We start from the raw sequence: 21,277 nt of genomic DNA, 5'->3' as shown, positions 1-21,277 counted from the left end.
AATGTAGAGACAATAATGTAGGAAAATATACTATTATCTCACATAAGAAGGTGTTCTTAAGACTTAAAATGTTTATAAAGGGAAAGATTGATCAACTTGACTACATTAAAATGCAAAGCTTCTGTTTATAAATAAGTACTATAAAGAAAATGAAAGGGCAGGCCACAAGCTTGGTAAAAAATACTTAGAACACTTATAACTGATAAAGAATGAGTTTCCAGAACACATAAAGAACTTCTACAAAGTAGTAAGAAGATAAATAATCCAGTAGAAAGATGGGGAAGCACTCAACTATGTTCTTCACAGAAGAGGAAACCCTGTTGACCAGTAAACTATGAAATGATGGTGAACCTCATTAATAATCAGAGAAATATAAATTAAACCTACATTTGATACATTTAAAGTCTGACCATAGCAAATGTTGACAAGGATACGGAATAACTGGAATACTTTACATTGCTGGTAGAAGTGTAAATTTGTACAGCTACTTTGAAAAACAGTTTGGCCTCATCTGGTAAGGTTAAAAAGATAGTCATACCTGAAACTCTTGCTCATGTGCATGAGGAAACACAATACAGTTAGTGCTCAAAGCAGGATGGTTAACTGTAAACAACCCAAATATTCACCAGTAGTAGAATGGATAAATAAATGTTGGTATGGTCTAAATATGGAGGACTACAAAGTAGTTAAAATGAATAAACTTTGGCTACATGGAACAACCTGAGTGGAATCTTCAGCACATAATGTTGGGCAAAAATAGCAAGTCACCATTTATCATTGCATTTTTATCAAAAAATAGACTGAACAATAAAAATATATATTTTTAAGGATACAGAATATATGGATACAAATAAAGCAAGGGGATAATAAATACAAAATTGCAAGTTTACTTGTGAAAGAAGGAAGAGGACATGATGAGGAAGGGCCCAAAGAGAACTTACAAGTTAAATTGGGTGGTGGATATACATTATTAAAAAATAATTGTAAAAATTGAAAAAAAAATTTTTTTTAATTGACATTTTTAAAAAATGACAACCTTGCTTCCAGTAAAGGCCTAAGCAAGGGATGAGGTGGTCTTTGATGCCACCTACTGTTTGTGGAGAATTTAACATCTTAGAGCCTTCTTGTTCAGCTGCTTCTGCCCAGCTCTCCAGGCTGGGTTTTTCAGAGTAGAAGCTAAAAGTAGGATTCCCCTTGTTTTCATCCATGACCCTAGGCTCTTTAATCTGATATTTTGCATCAGGTATGGTGTTCTCTAAAGCAAATCTTTTATTTTCTCTTGTCAAACAGTGACTCCTGTTTCTTCCTAACTTTCCTTTCAGGAGCCTCAGCCTACCTGGAGACCTAATTTTTCTTCATCATGACTTGGGGAGCTAGGGATGCTGACAGGACTTTGAAATGTGGTCATTGTCATTACTGACCCTGAGGACTATTTTCAAGAATCTTGTTGTCACTACATCTGTTCTACATCATTTTAGACAAGGGATGGTACAGGAAAAGTAATGCCTCAGGATTAGTCTTGAGGGCTTTTAAAAACTTGTGTCTCATCCTGCCCTGCATCAAGGCGGAAATCTAGCCTATCTGGGTGGAGAGAAGGCAAACTGTGGGTGAACTGGGAAATTCCAATCTTCTGGTCCAGGAAACTGCTTTTTCCCCTTTATGTATTGACAGCACTGGGTCTAAAGAAATTGGCTTTCTTAGTAAAATAACAGGCAGAACCTCCAGGGTTTGAACTCTGAAAAGAAAATCTCTTGAATAAGTGAAGGTAGATAGACTATGAGACCTTGACTCCGATTATCTTGGGGTATTTCACTTTAATTTCTCCTACCACTATCTTGCTCGTTCCTAGGAAGTATATTTGCTCCTTCTTAAAACTCTTGTTTCTTTCTGGCAAAATTGGTTCCTTTTAGGCTGGCATTTCCTTTACTTAATCTTTTTTATTATTTTTATCCAAGCTAGAAACCTGAGAGTCATCCTTCATTCCTGTCTCTTTCTCTCCCCAACTTTTGTTCATTCCATCTCTAAATCTAGTCATTCTAACTTCATAATTATGTCAAATGCATCTGTTTCCTTGTACCATCATCTTTCCACATTCTGAACTTGCCTTCCTCCCAGCCCATTTTCCATGTAGCAGCCAGAGTGATTCTTTAACAGGTAAAGTGGATTGCAGTTTATAAAAACCTTGAATGGTTTCCTCATGCACTTAAAGTAAAATTCAAACTTCCTATTCAAGGACCTATGTAGAAATATGTGGTCAACCTTGTCAAAAGACTCATCTCCTCCCACTTGGTCTTGCCATTTCCACCAGCAACATTTTCTACATGACACCCTCACTGACACTTTATTTCCCCACACAAACCAAGCCTTCTCCTGCCTCTGGGTTATCATACATGCTGTTCTTTGCCTGGAATACTCTTTTCCATACTCATCCTTCCTCATAGAGACCTACCCTTAATCTGTATTGATGTATTCCTTGGGCTTTCTGTTACTTTCTCTAATAATCTGTTCTCTCATTGCATTTATCATGGTATGTAATTTTATATTTACTTGTTTTATTTATTTAATATCTGTCATTCACCCACAAGTTTGCATTGTTCATGAGAGCAAGAACTGTGATTCACCACTGTTTGCTCTGTACCTAACTTGGTACCTAATAGGTACACATTATATGTTTGTTGAAAGAATGAATGAAAAGTAATACATGAACCATAATTTACTTAACTGTTCTCCTACTGCTGAATACTAAGGTTGTTTTCAGTTTGGAGTCATTCTAAATAATGATGAAGTAAATAATTTGAACATAGGGATTTTTATGTATTTAGGCTAGAATCCAGATTTGCTAGGTCAAAGGGTATGAATATTTTTAAAGCTTTTAGACATATTTCCAAATCACTTATCAGGAAGGTTGTCTAGGTTGTAATTTTAAACTATTTCTCTTTTTGCTTTCTTAGTTTTGAATATATAGAACACAGAAGAAAACGGTTGAAATAATAAAGTTTAGCTTCCTACTCCTATAAAACGAATTTATTTAATGCTTATTCTATGCCAAACATGAGATTATCTTATTTACTCCTTACGTAGCAGATATTATTGTCCCAATTTTTTTGGAAACTTTGGCCGATTTGCTCAAGTTCGTACAATCCAGACTATCTCATGTGTCAAACCATTTATATTTATCCACATACTTCCCAGTGCTAGCTGATTTACATTTGCTCCAAAACTGCTGCAGATTCAGTGTTACCTCATCCAAGTCCTCTGCTTCCTAACTGCTGCATCCATGTGAATGCCCTCTCACCCATTCACCTGTCCTTGCTTCCTTACCACATGATGCTAGAGGCTGGGCTGCCATACCCCTTTGTCAGGCTCCTAACTCAACTGACCATCCAGACCCCTCCTGTGTGGTTTACTCTGAGATACATCAGCTTTGCATGGTGGTCAGCGTGGGGATAAATGGCCCATCCTTTCAGTTATGTCCCCAGTCCTATATACTGGGGTGGTCCATTTTGACCCAGCATTGTAACAAGCTCCTAACCACATAGTAATCATACAAAGAGCATGCTGTGCTTATAGTAACAGGAAAGGCATTCTGCCTTCTGGGCATTCAAACTCTAAGGAGCTTAGAAGCTATTTAGAAGAGAGGTGCACTCTCTGTATTAGGTGCAAGTATTGACCTGAGCACATCTTTTCCCCCCCAAGAAAAGGTAGAACTTGCTGCCAGGTCAGAGTATGGTGCAGCAGTTTGCATGTTTGGTGTTTATCCCTATTAATAACTCCTGTAATTTCTCTTAACCTTTCAGGCTCTCCCTGCTTGTCCTATCCAGGCCACCTGTGAAGCTGCCTCCAAGGAGGAGAACAAGGAAAAAAATCGATATGTAAACATCTTGCCTTGTGAGTGTTTGTAGGGTTTCTTGGGATGTAATCTGAAACTGCATCTGTAGCCAGATTTTCTGAGGATGGAAAGAATCTTGTGATTGATCATAGGAAGGCTGGTAATAAGAACAGTCAAGCCTTTGGACTGAAAGAGCCTTTATGGCTCCCCAGGCAACCCCAGGTGCTCATAAAGTCAGTAGGGGTGCTTGACCAGGTTTTTTGTGGCAGGCCTAAAGTTTCAAGGAAGTTAAGGAAAGCAGTTTCACTAAGACCAGACAGCAAGTGCATGGTTGTTGTGGGGGTTTTTTTGTTGCTCATTGCAAAGAAATTCCAATTCAGAGTTCTCTTTGTAACTCCTTCCCAGAGTTAACCATTGCTAAACAGTTTATCTATAACCTAACAGACATTTTTCTGGGATCGTGGTCTCCAGAATGGAATATGCATAATCCAGTGGAATGTGAGAGCAAAATGTTTGAACTTTGCTTTATTTTTTATAATTGCTTTTTTAAAAAATTCATCCTTTAAATAATTCCTGGTGTAATTTTGGGTGCATAATATATTAAAGACCACTGTACTAGGTATTTACAGATACTTATGTCTTATTTGTGTATAAATGCATGTATATATATTATATATTTTTAGTGTAACTGGTATGCTGTATACATTGCTCTGACTTTTTTTCTTTTTCTTCCCAATATATATTGGAAAATAAGTCAGATGGAGAAAGATAAATACCATATGATTTCACTCATGTGGTATCTTAAAAAAACAAAACAAAACAACAAAACAAACACAAACTCATAGATACAGAGAACAGATTATTGGTTACCAGAGGGGAAGGGGGTTGGAGGTGGGTGAAATGGATTGGTGGGGGGGTCCTACTGTATGGTGATGGATGGTAGCTAGACTTGTGGTGGTGATGCTATAGTTATTACAGATGTTGAACTATAATGCTGTATACCTGAAATGACTATAATATAGAGAAATGTAAAATAAAAACAAAACTAATGTATTGGTAATTGTCAAGAAACAGAAGTGTTCACTTTCCTTTTTATCAACTGCTTACTATTCCATATTATGGATATATCTTAATTTATTTAACTTAGTCTCCTAATGATGGTTGAGATGTGTCCGAATTTTTGCTGTTATAAATAGTGCTGCAGTGACAACTTTATACTTGTGTGTCTCTCTACACATAGTCATAGATGTCACAACTGGCCTGGTTGCATTGGGACCAGTGAAAAATAAAATTGAGTTTAATTGAAAAAAAAATTTTTTTTTCCTAGATGACCACTCTAGAGTCCATCTGACACCAGTTGAAGGAGTTCCAGATTCTGATTACATCAATGCTTCATTCATCAATGTAAGGAACTTGAGCTTTTCTCATTATTTCCTTGATTCCTTCTCAGCTGCATGTTAGGAGGAATATTTGTCATTTCAGTTTTTTCCGGAGGAGTCTGAGTTTTTTAAAAGACTGAAAAAAAATTTTTAAAACAGTTTAAAATGTATTCTTATGTTTACCTGTCATCATTCCCAAAATTTTCCCATGCAGAAATCTGAACCTAAATGTATACTTTCCTGTAAGAGTCAGTGAATCCTTTATTGAGCTTATTCAGATAACTAAGAACAAAAGCACACCTTGTCCTCCAAACAGGACTAGAATATCTGACTCCAGATAAGTCTGGTTAGTCATGTCTACTAGAAGAGCTGAAACTGAAAGGAGGTTTTTAGGGGTGATTTAGAGAATGTTTATAAAGATGGTGTGCGAGACTTGAGTATGTTTTATAGGCTGACAGGAGGGAACCAGTAAAGATAGAGTTTGAGAGGAAGAGAGAGAGCAAGCAAGAGAGCTAGAAAGAGCAAGCCTGACTACTGAAGCATGAAGAGAATACTGATGGAATTTGTACACCCATGATCATAGCAGCATTAATCACAATAGCCAAAAGGTGGTAGCAACCCAGGTGTCCATCAGTGGAAGAATGAATAGGTAAAATGTAGTATATACATGCAATGGAATATTATTTAACCTTAAAAGGGGAAGAAATTCTGACACATGCTACAATACGGATGAATTTCGAAGACATTATGGTAAGTGAAATAAGCCAGTCAAAAAACAATAAATATTGTATAATTCCACTTATATGAGGTACCTAGAGTAGTCAAATACATTAAAACAGAAGGTAGAACGGTGGTTGTCAGGGGCTAGAGGGAGGTTGGGAGAAGGGAATTATCATTTAATGGGTACGGAGTTTCATCTGAGGAAGATGCAGAAGTTTTGGAGATGGATGGTGGTGATGGTTGCCCAACAATGTGAATGCCACAGACCTGTACACTTAAAAATGGCTGAAATGATCAGTTTTATGTTACGTATATTTTACCACAATTTTTGTTTTTGTTTTTTGTTTTTGTGGGGTTTTTTGGCCGCGTCGGATCTTAGTTGCGGCATGTGGGAATCTTCGTTGTGGTGCGAGGACTTCTCTCTAGTTGTGGTGCACAGGCTTCTCTCTAGTTGTGGCGCACAGGCTTCTCTCTAGTTGTGGCACGCAGGTTCCAGAGCACGTGGGCTCTGTAGTTTGCAGCACGCAGGCTCTCTAGTTGAAGTATGCGGGCTTAGTTGGCCCACAGCATGTAGGATCTTAGTTCCCCAACCAGGGATCAAACCCACGTCCCCTGCATTGGAAGATGGATTCTTAACCACTGGACCGCCAGGGAAGTCCCTTACCACAATTTTTTCTTAAAGAATACTGATGGAGAGATTAGTGTTGAACATAAGAAAGGATGTTTTTTCCTCCGAGAATGATGGTAAAAGTATTAGATAGAGGTGGTTTGTAGGTGTGAATAAATCAAGCTGAGGGAACTCATCTGTTTTTTCTAAGAAGTAAAGTCAAGGTTATCTGCTGAAAAGGGAGGGTGGAACTGTGACATGAGAGTACTGAAGTCAGTAATAAAGAATACTGAAAAGGGCATGAAAAAAGCATGTTTAGCTGCACCGAGGAACTACCTAAGATGGAAATCTTTGATACATAGGGGCCTCAGTTGTGTGATTTTCTCCAATTGTACCCTAGGATTGGTGATATGCAGAAAACATGTGGTACTCAGACAAAGGGGCTAGGGAAGTCAGTTGTTGCTTCAAGTAGTCCGCCGAGGGCTTCAGGTTCAGTAGAGAGAGGAAGGGATCAAGGACTAGGTCTCAAGAAATTGAAAGAGTAGTCTTGGGATAAGAAAAGGAGAAAGATGGAAGAACAAGAAGCTGTGGCTAAAAAATAGGCTATCAGATGGACTTCAGAAATGGAGTAGTGCAGGCACCCTCACTAGTATGGATTTGCTGAAATTCCTGTATATGTTTCTTAGTGATAGTCATATGTTTATAGTTAGAAGGAAAGGAACCCTGGTAGAAATGATTGATGTAGTAGATAAGGAAAATGGAAGAAGGCTAGTAACCAGCTAAGAGTCCCAGGATTTAGATCAAAGATTATGATGAAGTGGGTGGGAGGAACAGGTTGAGTTTAACATTATATGGAAGAGTATAGCAATATCAGAATGTTTCCACCTGCAGGTAACAGAATACTCAGCTAGAAGTGGTCTACACAGGAACATTTACTTCTCATATAATCTGAAGGCAGATTTATAGCAGTTCTAGGGTGGGCTGAGTCTGTGACTCAGTGACATCCTTAAGAAACCAGGTGTTTCCATCTTTCTACTCATATCTTCAGCCTATTGGCATTGTCTCTTGCTCACTAGACGGCTACAGCAGTTCCAAACATTTCTTATAAACACAACAAACAACATAGAGGAGGAGGAGGAGGTGGAGAATTTCTGCATATGCTTTTCTTTTGATTAGGGGCATGACCTTTCTCAGAAGCCTCTCCGGTACAGTGCCCTTCAGAGCCCGCAGGCCAGGATTGGATCACATGCTTACACCCTCTCTCCAGTCACTGGCTAGGGCACTGAGAATTTTCATGATTTGCCCTTCTGGGGCTGAGGAATGATCACCTTCCAAGCCAATGAAAGGTAAATGTCTGAACAAAAGCATGATTTTGATGGCAAGAAAGAAAGGGAAGGAATAGCTTATAAGTTAGTAACCAGCAGTGTCTGTCACCATAACCAGTTTGGCTCCTTCCTACATTGAAGGTGAAGACAGACAAAAGTAAGTTGGATGTTAAGGCTGGTAAGCAAGTAAGATGGGTCTATTCATGGTCATGATAAGCAAGGCACTAGAAGGAAACAAGCCTTCTCCTTTGGCCATGCTTAGTTGGAGCTCACAATAGGGCATCCTATAAAGCCTTGATGGTTATTGGAGGTTATTAATAGGTGATATGAAAGTTTAGATGAAGAGGGTTAAATTGGAGGTACTTATGAACTCAGTGAAAATAGAAAAGCAGGAAAAAGCTTATGGTTAACCATGAGTAAGAGTCAGGGATTAAAGAAGATTTAGGTTTACTAAATTCAGTCAACATTTTTTGATCACCTGCTGTGTGGTAAGCCCTGGGGGTAGGCTCCAAGGTTACAGAGGTAAGATATGGTCCCTAGTGTGATCTACCTACAAGTAGATCATAACCTTTAGTGTGCAACATGTGTGAAGGAGGTATTCCCAGATTCTTTGGGAGTTAGAGAAAGAAACATTCAGCCAACCTGATGAGCCAGTAGAGCTGAATATTGAAGGGTAGGTCTGAATTCAAGAGAAGAAAGATGGGCAGAAACTTCAAAGCAAAAAGAAAAGTATGAGCAAAGTCAGAGACTGGAAACAGTAGTCTTAGTTATTAGATACAAGATGGGAAGTCATGGGAGATGAGGCTTGGGGGATTGGTAGGAACTCGATCTTAGAAGGCATTGAATGTCAAGTGTGTCTGTTGGGGTTCTTAGTTGCAGATGACAAGAGTCCACTTTCTGTCTATTCTTTTCAACAGGAGGGCGTTTATTATAAGATAGTGGGTGGCTTACAGAATCTGTGGGAAAGTCACCAGGAACAGAGCAGCCGTAGATGTACCCAACTACCCCATATGTCTCTCATAGTGAAACCCCTGCAGAGGTGCTACAGAACTCAATGCTTCCACTGCCATGCATGCCTAAAGACCAGATCTTCCTGGCACAGTCACCATCTCACATTAATCACTTTTATCCCAAGTCTTACGTTGGGACTGCTAGGAAGAAGCTGGGTTCTTAGGCAGAACTGAGCTGCAAGAGAGTCTAAGGAATTTAGCTTTTAATTTTTCAGCCTCTCTAGAAAGAAAGTCAAGCTAGAAGTGGGTGGGACTGGATGCTGATTGAATCATCTTATGGTATCTACAAATTTTCAGTACAGCTTAGAGTTTTTGTTTTTTATTTCTTTTTGGCTGCGTTGGGTCTTCGTTGCTGCGTGCAGACTTTCTCTAGTTGCGGCAAGCAGGGGCTACTCTTTGTTGTGATGCATGGGCTTCTTATTGTGGTGGCTTCTCTTGTTGCGGAGCACGGGCTCTAGGTGCACAGGCTTCAGCAGTTGTGGCTTATGGACTCTTGAGCGCAGGCTCAGTAGTTGTGGCACACAGGTTTAGTTGCTTCGCAGCATGTGGGATCTTCCCAGACCAGGGCTTGAACCCGTGTCCCCTGCATTGGCAGGCAGATTCTTAATCACTACGCCACCAGGGAAGTCCCCAGCTAAGAGTTTTGATTTCTAGGCAATGGGATAACGTTGAAAGATGTTAAAGACAAGGAGCAATACGGCCACATTTGTATATTGATCACTCAGGTTACCATGTGCAACATGGATTTAGGAAGGGCCGATTGAGGGCTGTTACAGTAGCATGCTACAGATGGTGAGGGTAGAAGGGTTGGAGAAGAAGCATCAAAGTAAAAACCACTTTGGAGGTAGAATTCAGCAGGATATGCTGATTGATTAATATATGAGAGAGTATAGGGTGATACTCTGTAGAGTGTATTTAGGGTGGAGTTTCCTTCTTTCTCTATTTCTGGGCTGGAGGAAACACCTGAATATGTGGAAACCCAGTGCTGGGCAGCCAGGGCCATATCCACAGCCCCCTAACGTCGGGTACCCTGGAGGTTGCAATCCTGCTCATCCACCACCTGCCAACCCGACCTTTCCTCCAGATCCCTTTCCCACTCCCCCAGGAGCACCCCAGGGGAATCCAGCTTTTCCCCCTGGTGGGCCTTGTCATCCTGTGCCACAACTAGGGTATCCAGGATGCCAACCCTCAGGTCCCTACCCACCTCCATACCCACCACCTGATCCTGGCGTTGGCTCCTGGCATGGTAGGACCAGGAATGGTGATGGACAAGAAGATGCAGAAGAAAATGAAGAATGCTCATAAAAAGAAGCAGAAACACCACAAGCATGACAAGCATTCCTCCTCTTCCAGCAGTGACTCTTACTGAATACAGGGGCTGGACCCTTTCCTCCAGTCTCTCCAGTTCTTCTCTCCCATCAAGCTTTAGATGCCATCTTGTACTGGGGGAAATTAGCCCTTGTGTCCCTCCCCACCTCACCTCTGCAATCTGAGCCTCACTCTGCTATTCAACCCTAACTGGCGAGGGAAAATGGAAAAAGAATTGCCGTGGGCTAGCAAAGGCCATCTTCGCACTGCTTTGATAGAACTTTTAGCTGATGAGTTTTGCAAGAGATCTATTTTTTGAAGATGGTGAGATTTGAGCTAAATGCTGAAGACATGTGATTTCTTTATACATGTTGTATAAATGTGTAAAATGTGATTTTTTTACATTCTTTTGTAATACTTATGCTTGGGGAGATGCTGTGGAAATTTAATTATGGGGGAAAAAAAACAACCTATACCTTTCTTGTTTAAAAACAAAAACAAAAACAAAAAAAACAAACAGGGCTTCCCTGGTGGCGCAGTGGTTGAGAGTCCGCCTGCCGATGCAGGGGATACGGGTTCGTGCCCCGGTCTGGGAAGATCCCACATGCCGTGGAGCGGCTGGGCCCGTGAGCCATGGCCACTGAGCCTGCATGTCCGGAGCCTGTGCTCCACAACGGGAGAGGCCACAACAGTGAGAGGCCCACGTACAGAAAACAAACAAACAAACAAAAAATACAAAAAAAAAAAAACCAAACAAAAGAGTATAGAGTGATCCACGTGGATGTATCCAGCATAGTTGGGCACCATTAATCTGAGCTCAGGGGAGAGATTCCAAAGCCATGGCCTTTGAAGTCATTAGAGAGAGAAGAGTGAGCCCTGGAGCCCACAAACCACTGCCAAGGCACGCTGGGCAAGAGGTGCTCATTAGTGAGACACAAGGAGACCAGGAGAGAAGAGCATCTCAGAAGGCAAAGAGTAAAGCATGGAGAAGTGTTAGGTGGTCAGCGGGGTTGAGTGCAGATGAGAGGTCCAGTGGGAAAGAGGGAGCAGATGTCCTTAGGACTTGGAGTATAGGGGCAGGCAATAACCTTTGCTGAAACAAATTGTGGCCATTTGTTGTGGGCTGCCAGTTATACTTACAAAACCCTTTTTTCCTCCCAACATGATTGAGGTGCAGTTTATATAACAGAAATTCAAACATTTAAAATGTAGAATTCAGTGATTTTTAGTAAGTTTACCAAGTTATGCTGTCATCACTATAATTGTTTTAGAACTTTGTTAGTGGCTTTATTGATGCAATTCACATACCATAATTTTCACCCACTTAAAATTTATAATTCATTGGTTTTCAGTATATTCACAGATACGTGCAACTATGACCAATTTTAGAACATTTTCATCACCTCAGAAGAGAAACGCTGTACCTTTTAGCTATTGCCTCTTAGTTTTAGAACTTTTTGCTCACCCCAGAAAGAACCTTCTTGTCCATATACAGTTACTCCCCATTCCCACCCCCTGGCATTCATTTACCAAGCCCTTTTTGCACACAGAACCAAGATCACACATGAATCTTGAAGAGAGGTGGTGGCAGCAGGCAGTGGGGATGGTTCTGTGGTTTAGAGAATACAAAGGTCTGAAAGTGAACCTGACATTGGTAACAGGAGAAGAAGAAATAGGCAGTACAGATGGCAGCTGGGCTTCCCTCCTGGAGTCTTAGGAGGACCAGCTTCCTCTCTCACCTTGAGATGTCTAAGGGTATAGAGGGTCTTTAGAAGTGTTTTTAAACTGGTAGGAATGTAGGTGCCACCTAGAGCCAACTTGGCATTTGACTTTCAGAATCCAAAGATGTCTCAGGAACCAGGGAGCCACATTTCATCTTTCCCTTGAAATAACACAAGGAAGATCAGTAGTTTTGCCTCATTCTAGTTTTTCCTTATTGGTTGAGCAATGTCAACATATCACTATGTAGGCATGTTTGCATGGGGGATATATAGCACACTCCTGGTAAAGATGGAGCAGGAGGCACTTTGGGGCTGGGCCCTCCAACAGTGCTTTTCAGCTATTCATGACCCACATGCTCCAGTGAGAACTTGGCAGCAACTTCTCCTGGAGCAAGGATATTATATGGCTTAACATACTCTAAGAGCATCTCAGTTTTAATTACAAGTTTAGTGCTATAAGCAGAATGCAGCATCCTGAATTAAGGCTTTATCAGTTTCCATCTTCTAATGGTTAAAATCTTTTGGAGAATTCCTCTTAATAAAAATTTTAACAAGCTTCTTATTGTTGACTCTAAACATATCTATATTGAGGCCTAAAGCTTTCTACAGTGCTAGGAAGCAACCCTGCCCTGCCCTTGTTTGAGCTGGAATAGGAAGCGGCTTCTCAGACTCGGCCCCCTCCTTTATTCTGCCACTGCCTTGCAGACTAGTATTTCACATCATCACCTTGGTATGGTATCCCATCCATGAAGTTGCCTCCCTCATTGCCCATCTTAGTGCTGTCTGAGAGAGGCAGAAGGTGATTTACAATCCTTAAATCAAATGATTTTTCACTTACCTGGGATGTCTCAAGTGAACACTATATTTAAACAATGAGGTTGAAAAGATGTATGACTAAACAGTAAAGAAAGTTACTGCCAGTGTCAGTTTTTCAGAGGCTCCTTGACTTCTTTGTCTCCCACTTCCTGTAATGGAGAACCCTCTTGTCAAACACTGGGAGCTGTTACACCATACCCATGGGCTATTCCCCGAAAACTTTTGCACCTGGGTACAGCATCAGCAAGAAAATAACCCTTTTTCCTTCCTCGTGTGGGTCCAGCCTCACATGCTTCTGACTTGGAGGGTTCCTACCCATTAACACTAACACCCAGATTGTCAGCAGCTAAGAGAGCATCAGAACAGGGTCTAGCCTAGGAGTTGTTATTTGGATGTTCTTATACTAATGTTTGTTAATAATTCACTTTAAGAAGACTGCCTAGACCATGTAATCTTTGCTTCCTGCTATCCAAAGCTAATCCCATTAAAATTTCTAGAATGGAAATCCTTGTTAATTGCCTGGACCTTTTCACAAGGAAGGCTTTGTAAACTGGTTGGGAGTCTGGAGAATTTCATTCCTATCCATTTTTGGGTTTTCACTTTCTGTTTCTCCTCTACTCCTCTCCCACCCCACCCCCAGGGCTACCAAGAAAAGAACAAATTCATTGCTGCACAAGGTAAAGTAAGATAATTTTTTACTCTTGGGCTTAACCATGAATGGATTGGGGATTTTTCTTCCAAATGCTAATAGATTACTCAGAATATATTAGCTTTTCTGTAATTATTACCACCTGAAAGAAATATAATCTACCTTGCAGGTTTATAACTAAGGGCCTTCATCTTGATGACTTAGTGTCCAGGGATCCTTTGAAAGAAGTTCTTTTATATACGTGCATAAAAAATACTGGAGAAGGCTATACACACACACACAACACAGTCTAATGAGGTTCTTTGTCTTGGGGTCGTTTGGGAACCTTAAGTTCAAACTAGGCTGCTCAGAATTTGAATTTGGATTTAGTCTCCAAAGAGGTTTGGCCACCTCAGTGGTCCAGGCTGACTCATCTCCTCCTCCCACTCATGGGCCTGAGCGCCACTATTATTCACAGATAAGTGGTCTAAGAACCCTCAGAGCAGGGGCCCAATGTCATAGTCCTATACATGCTCTGCACATGTTTCCATAGCCTGAAGTTCTAACAAGTGTCCTCACCTTTGGGATCCTAACAAAAAAAAATCTTGATGTTTGCAGCACTAAAAAGTAATTGATGTTATTATGGTCCATCAAAGCCCATTTATTTAATCACTCAACAAATATTTATTGACCATTTATTAATATTATGTGCCAGGAACTGGCCTAGGTGATGGGGATATGTAGGGGAATAAAACAGAGTATGATCTCTGCCTTTTTGGAGCCTTTAGTTGGTAGAGGATAATTTATAGCAAAATAAACAGAAACTTTGGGAAGTGGCTATCCTGTTCAATATGATAGCCACTAACCACATGTGGCTATTTAAAATAAAATTTGGGGGAGCTCCTTGGTGGTCCAGTGGTTAGGATTCTGCTTTCACTGCTGAGGGCACGGGCTCAATCCCTGGGTGTGGAACTAAGATCCCACAAGCCATGTAGCGAGGCCAAAAAATAATAAAATAAAATTTTAAATTCAGTTCCTCAATCACACTAGTCACATTTTAAGGCTCAATAGCTACATGTGACTAGAGGCTACCATATTAGTGCAGATATGAAACATTTCCATCATCACAGAAAGTTCTGTTGGACAGTACTGTGATCGTGATAAAATAGGGATAGAGGTAAAATGAGGCAGAGGTGGTCAGAAGTCTTAGATCCTCCTTGCCCTTGCAGTCTCCCACCAGGACCTGGCCCTTGCCTAACTGGACCCCACTTTCCCTCCCTCTGTAGCCATCTGTCAATTCAGGTCCACCCTCCAAGGCCCACTTCAGCTACCACCTACTCAGTGATGATTTTGGCAACAACAACCACATATAACCTCATCCTCTCTTTGTTTGTCATGGGGCCTTGTTGATGCTAAAATAGTTCTTAAATTAAGTTCCCCTTTGATTTCCCCATAGCCTTTTCGCAGACTCCTTCCCTCTTGAACTTCTCCACAGTACTTCACACTCGTTGAAACCCTCCTGTTATTTCCTGCCATTCAGTCCTCTTGATTTTTCTCACTTTTCTAAATATTGTTTCTCTAGCTCTTATTCTTCTTTCTGCCCCTTAAGTATAGTTTCTCTTCAATACTGTGGATGACTACTTCCCTTGAAACTCCATTCTTGTCTTTCATGGCACATTTCTGTCCATTCTTCTGCCTCCCAGGCTTTTTGTTCCGTCTGAACTTGAATAATGCTTGAAGATCCCCAGCATTCTGTGTTTGACCCCTTTTTTACTCCTCCCCCTCTGTATCCTCTTTGAGAGACCTCATCTAATACTCACCTCTGTTTGACTGGCTGCTGCCTCTCTTGAGCTCCAGAGCCACATTTTCAAACTAACTTTGTACTCTTCCGCTTGAATTACCCCCACAGACTCTAGATTCAACATCAGAAACTGAAACGTGACTCTTCCTCAGCCCCAAAGCTGCTTTTTCTCCTCTGTTCTTTAGAGACTGGAATGTAATCTATATTCATGGTGACTAGAATGTAGTCTACCTAATCAACCAAACCAGATTTGGGATCATCCAGATCTCCTACCTGTCCCTTGCTTTACATATGACTAGTCCTCTTGTTTCTCTCTCCAAAATCTGCCTTCTGTGACACACTTCCTTACTCTCATCTCTTCTTCCAGCTCTGTTGCAGTAGCCTACTGATTGATCCCTCTGGGCCCTAACTTTGCTCCTTGCATTCCTTCCACCAGAATGGCCTTTCTGAATGCAAAATTTTTGTCAGACTCTCATGAAAATCCTAGAATGATTTTTCATTATCTGTAAAACAAGCCTTCCTTAGCCTGGCCTCCATCCCTTTAGATCCTGGTACCTCACCTATCTTTCTAGCTTCATCTTCTACGTTCTACACACCCTACACAGTGACCTCCCTGAACTCCTTACAGTCCCTGGATGTCTCATGCTCTTACTTGCTGCTAGCCCCCGGCACCTCTGCCTGGATTACCTCTTCTCCCTCTGCCTCCTTTCTAGACTCCCATCTACTTTATCTGTCCTAACATATAGCTCAAATGTCATCTCCTCCAGGAGACTTTTCCTGACCTTGCCAGGCAGTGAAATAATTCCACCTCTGTACATCTTTCTGGTATGTGTCCACTTCTGTCATTATTTGTTTTTCTTTTTAATATTTTTCTTTTTACCAAAGGGAATACAAGTTTTAAGAAAGTCAAAAGGTATTACAAGGTCTATAAAAACACAAAGTTCTCCCCCCTTTCGTCTACACTTTTTTAGTCTAAAGCAGCCATTTTTATTTTTTTATTATTTTTTTTGTGTGTGGTACGTGGGCCTCTCACTGCTCTGGCCTCTCCCATTGCAGAGCACAGGCTCCGGACGCGCAGGCTCAGTGGCCATGGCTCACGGGCCCAGCCGCTCCGCAGCATGTGGGATCTTCCCGGACCGGGGCACGAACCCGTGTCCCCTGCATTAGCAGGCGGACTCTCAACCACTGCGCCACCAGGGAAGCCCTAAAGCAGCCATTTTTATCTGTTGACCTTTTCTTATTATAGATAACTTATTTAATCCTCTTACAAACTACCTCACACTCAGACAGACATGTCCCTTTTCCCCATTCTCCCAGTGGAGTTAAATCACAATTCGTGGTGAAGATAATACTTGTTATTTACATTCTTATTACTATGCCAATATTATTCACAGCTAAAGCACATAATATTATATGATTTATTTCATATAGTTTTTGGTTTCCCTCTTTCTAAGAGTTAATAATTGCCTTTTTTCCTTATTCACTTAGTTTTTTATATACCTAGCACTGATTTTTTTTCTCTTAAACCCTTTACTAGAAGTATATATTTCCTCTCGGTACCCTCAGATACATGAGGTTTAAATTTTTTAGTTTAATTTTTTACCTTGGGGTCCTTCTAGAACCTTCTTCCTTCAGTTCCATTCTGGATTGATCTAGCCTCTGACAGAGTAATTATCCTGAGCCTTCCCTTTACCAACACCCTGAGAATTCTGTTAGTCTCTCTCCTGTGTTAGATCCCACTTTTTTCTTTTTCTTTGTTTGTGCCCTTCTAGTGACTTTCTGGAAAAGGCTGTGTGGGAGGTAAATTTTAAATTTCAGCCTAAGCAATTTACCCAACCTCTCTGGCTAATGACACCCACCTCAGAGCATGGTAAGAAGGAGTAAATGAGATATAAAGCACATAGCTCACTATCTCGCCCATAACATAGGTATTCTGTAGGGGTCATGATTTCTAATCCTCAACTATAGTATCCTTGGGAAACATTGTTCATGTTCTCTTTTTATTTTAAGAACCTCACATCCCCACTTCACTCCCTAGTGAAGTGCCAGGCACATACATGATGGATACACAGGAAATGTTCAGTTAGTAAGTAGGTGGATGGGTAGATGGATGATATATTTAGCTGGGGGCATGTGGGCACAGGCTTCCAAAAGTCAGGAATGAATGTTCCCAGTTTCCCAGCATCTTTCTTCCTCTTGGTGTGTGTTCTCATCTTTGCTGTTGGCTACTATAGGACCAAAAGAAGAAACGGTGAATGATTTCTGGAGGATGATCTGGGAGCAAAACACAGCCACCATCGTCATGGTTACCAATCTGAAGGAGAGAAAGGAGGTGAGTGGAGAAATTAGATAGAATGGCCCCTGATACAGGCATGACCAACAGAGGGACTGCTTTGCTGGAGTTCTGTGTTTGAGCCTAGGCTCTCTACCCCTTGTGGCTTCTGGGCCTGTCATTCATCCAGACAGAACCCAGGCCAATATGCCTTTGAAGGCACACTTTCCTGTGGCCTGGAAGCCTCCGATGAACTCAAGAGGTATACCTAGGGCACACCCTGTGTCTGGTGACCAAACAGCTCACCTTAGATCCAAAACATCCTGGAAGAAAGACTTGGGCCATTAGACAAGGAAAAGCCACAGTGGGGCTTTTCTCCCCTGGCTTCTCTAGTCCCTCACTGCCCTGGGTTTTTTGTTTTTGTTTTTGTTTTTGTTTTGTTCCTCCTACTGAGATAGCAGAGGGAGCTGTATGAGCTGAGACCCTGCAGGGCACAATGTGAGCCCCTGAACTGATCCTTCAGGCAGCCTTCTGACTGGTTCTTTTCTTTCTGTGGCTGCCAAGTCCATGCCTGGTCAGCTCCATCACTGGGCCACAGCCAACACCAGTCCTGAGTCCTGGATCAGTCCCCAGAGAGGAATCCCGATTCATGACAGTCTCTCTCCAGGATGGCCCTAGAGTCAACCTGATACTCACACTGGGCTGTTGGATGTATTGATTGGCTTAGGAGGGATAGCTTTAGGGCTGGGCTTTAGGTTCATTTTCTCCAACCCTACCTCTGGCTCTTGGGAGCTGTCCAAGGCCTAGTCAACCAGAGAAGGCCTTGGGCCTCTCGTGGCAGGTTTACAGTCTGCATCAATCCACCCTGGTGACTCCCTCATAGCAGGTTGCTCATTCCAGGGGATCAGACAGACTTGCCCCTAGAGCATGACCTAGGATATTGTGGAAGTACAGATTTTTTAAAAAATAAATTTATTTATTTATTTATTTTTGGCTGTGTTGGGTCTTTGTTTCTGTGCGGGGGCTTTCTCCAGTTACGGCGAGCAGGGGCCACTCTTCATCGCGGTGTGCAGACCTCTCACTGTCACGGCCTCTCCCGTTGTGGAGCACAGGCTCCAGACGCGCAGGCTCAGTAGTTGTGGCTCATGTTGCTCCGCGGCATGTGGGATCTTCCCAGACCAGGGCTCGAACCCATGTCCCCTGCATTGGCAGGCAGATTCTTAACCACTGCGCCACCAGGGAAGCCTGGAAGTACAGATTTTGTAGGTAAAATGGCTTCCGATTTGCCCTGAACTGCAAGACTAGAGGTCTAGTGAGAAAGAGTGAGAAGTATAGGGCTGGGGCTCTGCATAAGTTAAGAGATTGTGCTAAACAGGATGGAAGCTGAGGAACTTAAAAAAAGAACAGTTAGGCAGTTCCCTGGTGGCCTAGTGGTTAGGATTCTGGGCACTGCTGTGGCCTGGGTTCAATCTCTGGTCAGGGAGCTGAGATCCTGCAAACTGCATGGCGTGGCAAAAAAAAAAAAAAAAAAGGAACAGTTAAATAAGTCTGTAGCTGACTGAGGTAAGAGAAGGAGGCCATAGGGCGTTCTGAGGATTTTAGTATGGGCTTTTTGTGGTCCTTTTCTTTAGGGCCCTTTGCACCTGCTGGGGGTGGGAGGTCTGAGGTCAGGGGGGTGCATATCTGTTCCTTTCCAGTGTAAGTGCGCCCAGTACTGGCCAGACCAAGGCTGCTGGACCTATGGGAATATCCGTGTGTCAGTAGAGGATGTGACTGTACTGGTGGACTACACAGTGCGGAAGTTCTGCATTCAACAGGTACTGTCTCCTACCTCCTTTCTTGGTTCTCATTTAGAATCTGCTGACCATTAAGAGGCAGAACAGGCTGAGTCATCCCTGTCTTACTCAGGGTGGTCAGGAATTGCTGAGTGTGCAAAATGTTCGAACTCTGCAATCAGAGTTCTGGGCTCCCAGGGGATTTTTCTTTTTTGTTGTTTTTTTCTTGTTTTTTTCTTTTGGTCAAAGCTAAGGGGGGGAACATTTTCATGACTTTTCATGGCTGGGAGAAAAAGTATTACTGAGATGGAGTTTGGTCATCTTTAGGTATGAACCAAGTGCATCAGGAGATATTGCACCAGTATCTTCTGGTACTTGACTTACGTCTCCTCCTTTCTTACCCCAAAGGCTCCTGACATCAAGGATGTGGTGGGCCCTGCTCCTGACCCTCCAGGGGGACCGTGGAGCCTTGAGCAAAGGTTGCCTTCAGCTGAGGGCAGTGTGGTGCTATGAAAAGTGGGCTTACCAAGAGTCAGGAGACCTGCATTTTAGTTCTGACCTTGCCTTTTACTAATCCTGGGACCTAGACCAGGTCATTTAACTTTTCTGAGTTTCACATTTCATCTGTAGGCTGTGAATAATAGTAATAGCCTGCCTACACCATGGGGTTCCTGGGAAGGTTCTCTGTCCATGGTTAAAACTTTCTTAGGAAGTTTAATCCTCTCACTTTCCCATTGTCAGTGATAGCCACAGCTGGCCCTGGCCCCTAAGCCTCACCCTCCTTCCCCTGGTGCTGCCCTACCCCAGGGTATCAGGACCAACACACAGGGATCTCTTCAATTCACAGGTGGGCGACGTGACCAACAGAAAGCCACAGCGCCTCATCACTCAGTTCCACTTTACCAGCTGGCCAGACTTTGGGGTGCCTTTCACCCCTATTGGTATGCTCAAGTTCCTCAAGAAGGTGAAGGCCTGTAACCCGCAGTATGCAGGGGCCATTGTGGTACACTGCAGGTCAGTGTGGCCTGACCCTTGGCTCCCCACTCATGTCACATTCTGCTCCCATGCTGAGAGCAGGGAAGGCACAGGGGCCCTGGCTGAGGAGGCTGGCACAGAGTGGATGAGCTCTTGGGGCGCCAGGGCAGCATCCAGAGAGACTCCTCAAGAAAACTAGGTGCTGGGTGGAAAGCACTTGAAGAAAGAGGGAAGGGCAATCCTCCAAGATTGGGGGTGGGGTGACCACTGCTATGAAGCCAAGAAGCTAGGTTGAGTGCTGCCTTGTGTACTTGGAATCTTCAGACCATTCTAAGTGTCAAGGTTCTCTGGTCCTGATAACTAGAGGTAAAGAGTTCAGGGTACAGTGGAGTTGTTGGCTCTGTGAGAGTCCCAGCTCTACCTCATACAGAATTAGAATTTAAAGCCTTGAAGAAAGAGCCCTACCCTGTGCTGCCCCCTCCCTGGGTGTTCCCACAAGACACGCTAGCCATCCTAGTAATACGCCTACTCTCTGGCTACAGTGCGGGTGTAGGGCGTACAGGAACCTTTGTCGTCATTGATGCCATGCTGGACATGATGCATACAGAGCGGAAGGTGGACGTTTATGGCTTTGTAAGCCGGATCCGGGCACAGCGCTGCCAGATGGTGCAAACAGACGTGAGTGGTTTGTGGGTAGGGGGCATTCCAGGACCAAAACATCTACCCGCCTCATGGATTACTCAGCCTCCCAGGTTATTGTAAATGATCATCATACAGTGTGATGAAGGGCCCTCATAAATTATGTATTAAAAGAACTATGGAGCACAGAGGAGGCTGTGCCTAGGGGAATCTGGAAGGTGGGGCAGATGTCATTTGCACTAGACTCTAAGAGATATGGAAAGTAGGTCTGTAGGCAGCCAAGGGAGCCATTGCCCCAGAGCTGTGATGCAGCTCAGCCAGGTCCAGGAGCAGCAGTGAGGTCAGCTCTGTGGTTAGGGCATGGAGTTCAAAGGGCACAGCACTGGGAGAGGAGGGGGGCTGGCACAGGTTTTGTGTGTCACCAGAATTTGACAACCCCTCAGTCTATCCAGTCTGTGCTCTCTGAATGAGC

The 21,277-nt window shown here is 42.7% G+C and overlaps 1 protein-coding gene and 1 pseudogene across 8 annotated transcripts in view; both read left to right on the top strand.

Annotated features, from left to right (window-relative positions):
* Window positions 1–21,277, top strand: part of PTPRA (protein tyrosine phosphatase receptor type A) — a 183,093-nt gene that overhangs the window by 144,261 nt on the left and 17,555 nt on the right. For all 8 annotated transcript variants that reach the window (XM_067011889.1, XM_067011886.1, XM_059037685.2 and 5 more), the window contains 7 exons: window positions 3,798–3,888; window positions 5,157–5,233; window positions 13,356–13,392; window positions 17,379–17,476; window positions 19,114–19,233; window positions 20,039–20,205; window positions 20,709–20,844. In XM_067011889.1, the coding sequence (XP_066867990.1) occupies window positions 3,798–3,888; window positions 5,157–5,233; window positions 13,356–13,392; window positions 17,379–17,476; window positions 19,114–19,233; window positions 20,039–20,205; window positions 20,709–20,844 (726 nt within the window). The remainder of the gene's footprint in view (window positions 1–3,797; window positions 3,889–5,156; window positions 5,234–13,355; window positions 13,393–17,378; window positions 17,477–19,113; window positions 19,234–20,038; window positions 20,206–20,708; window positions 20,845–21,277) is intronic.
* LOC136792490 (proline-rich protein 13 pseudogene) lies at window positions 9,720–10,239 on the top strand (annotated as a pseudogene).

Source organism: Kogia breviceps, chromosome 14 (genome assembly GCF_026419965.1).
Source record: "Kogia breviceps isolate mKogBre1 chromosome 14, mKogBre1 haplotype 1, whole genome shotgun sequence".
Taxonomy (NCBI): Eukaryota; Metazoa; Chordata; class Mammalia; order Artiodactyla; family Physeteridae; genus Kogia; species Kogia breviceps.
This window is presented reverse-complemented; position numbering and strand designations above follow the sequence as displayed.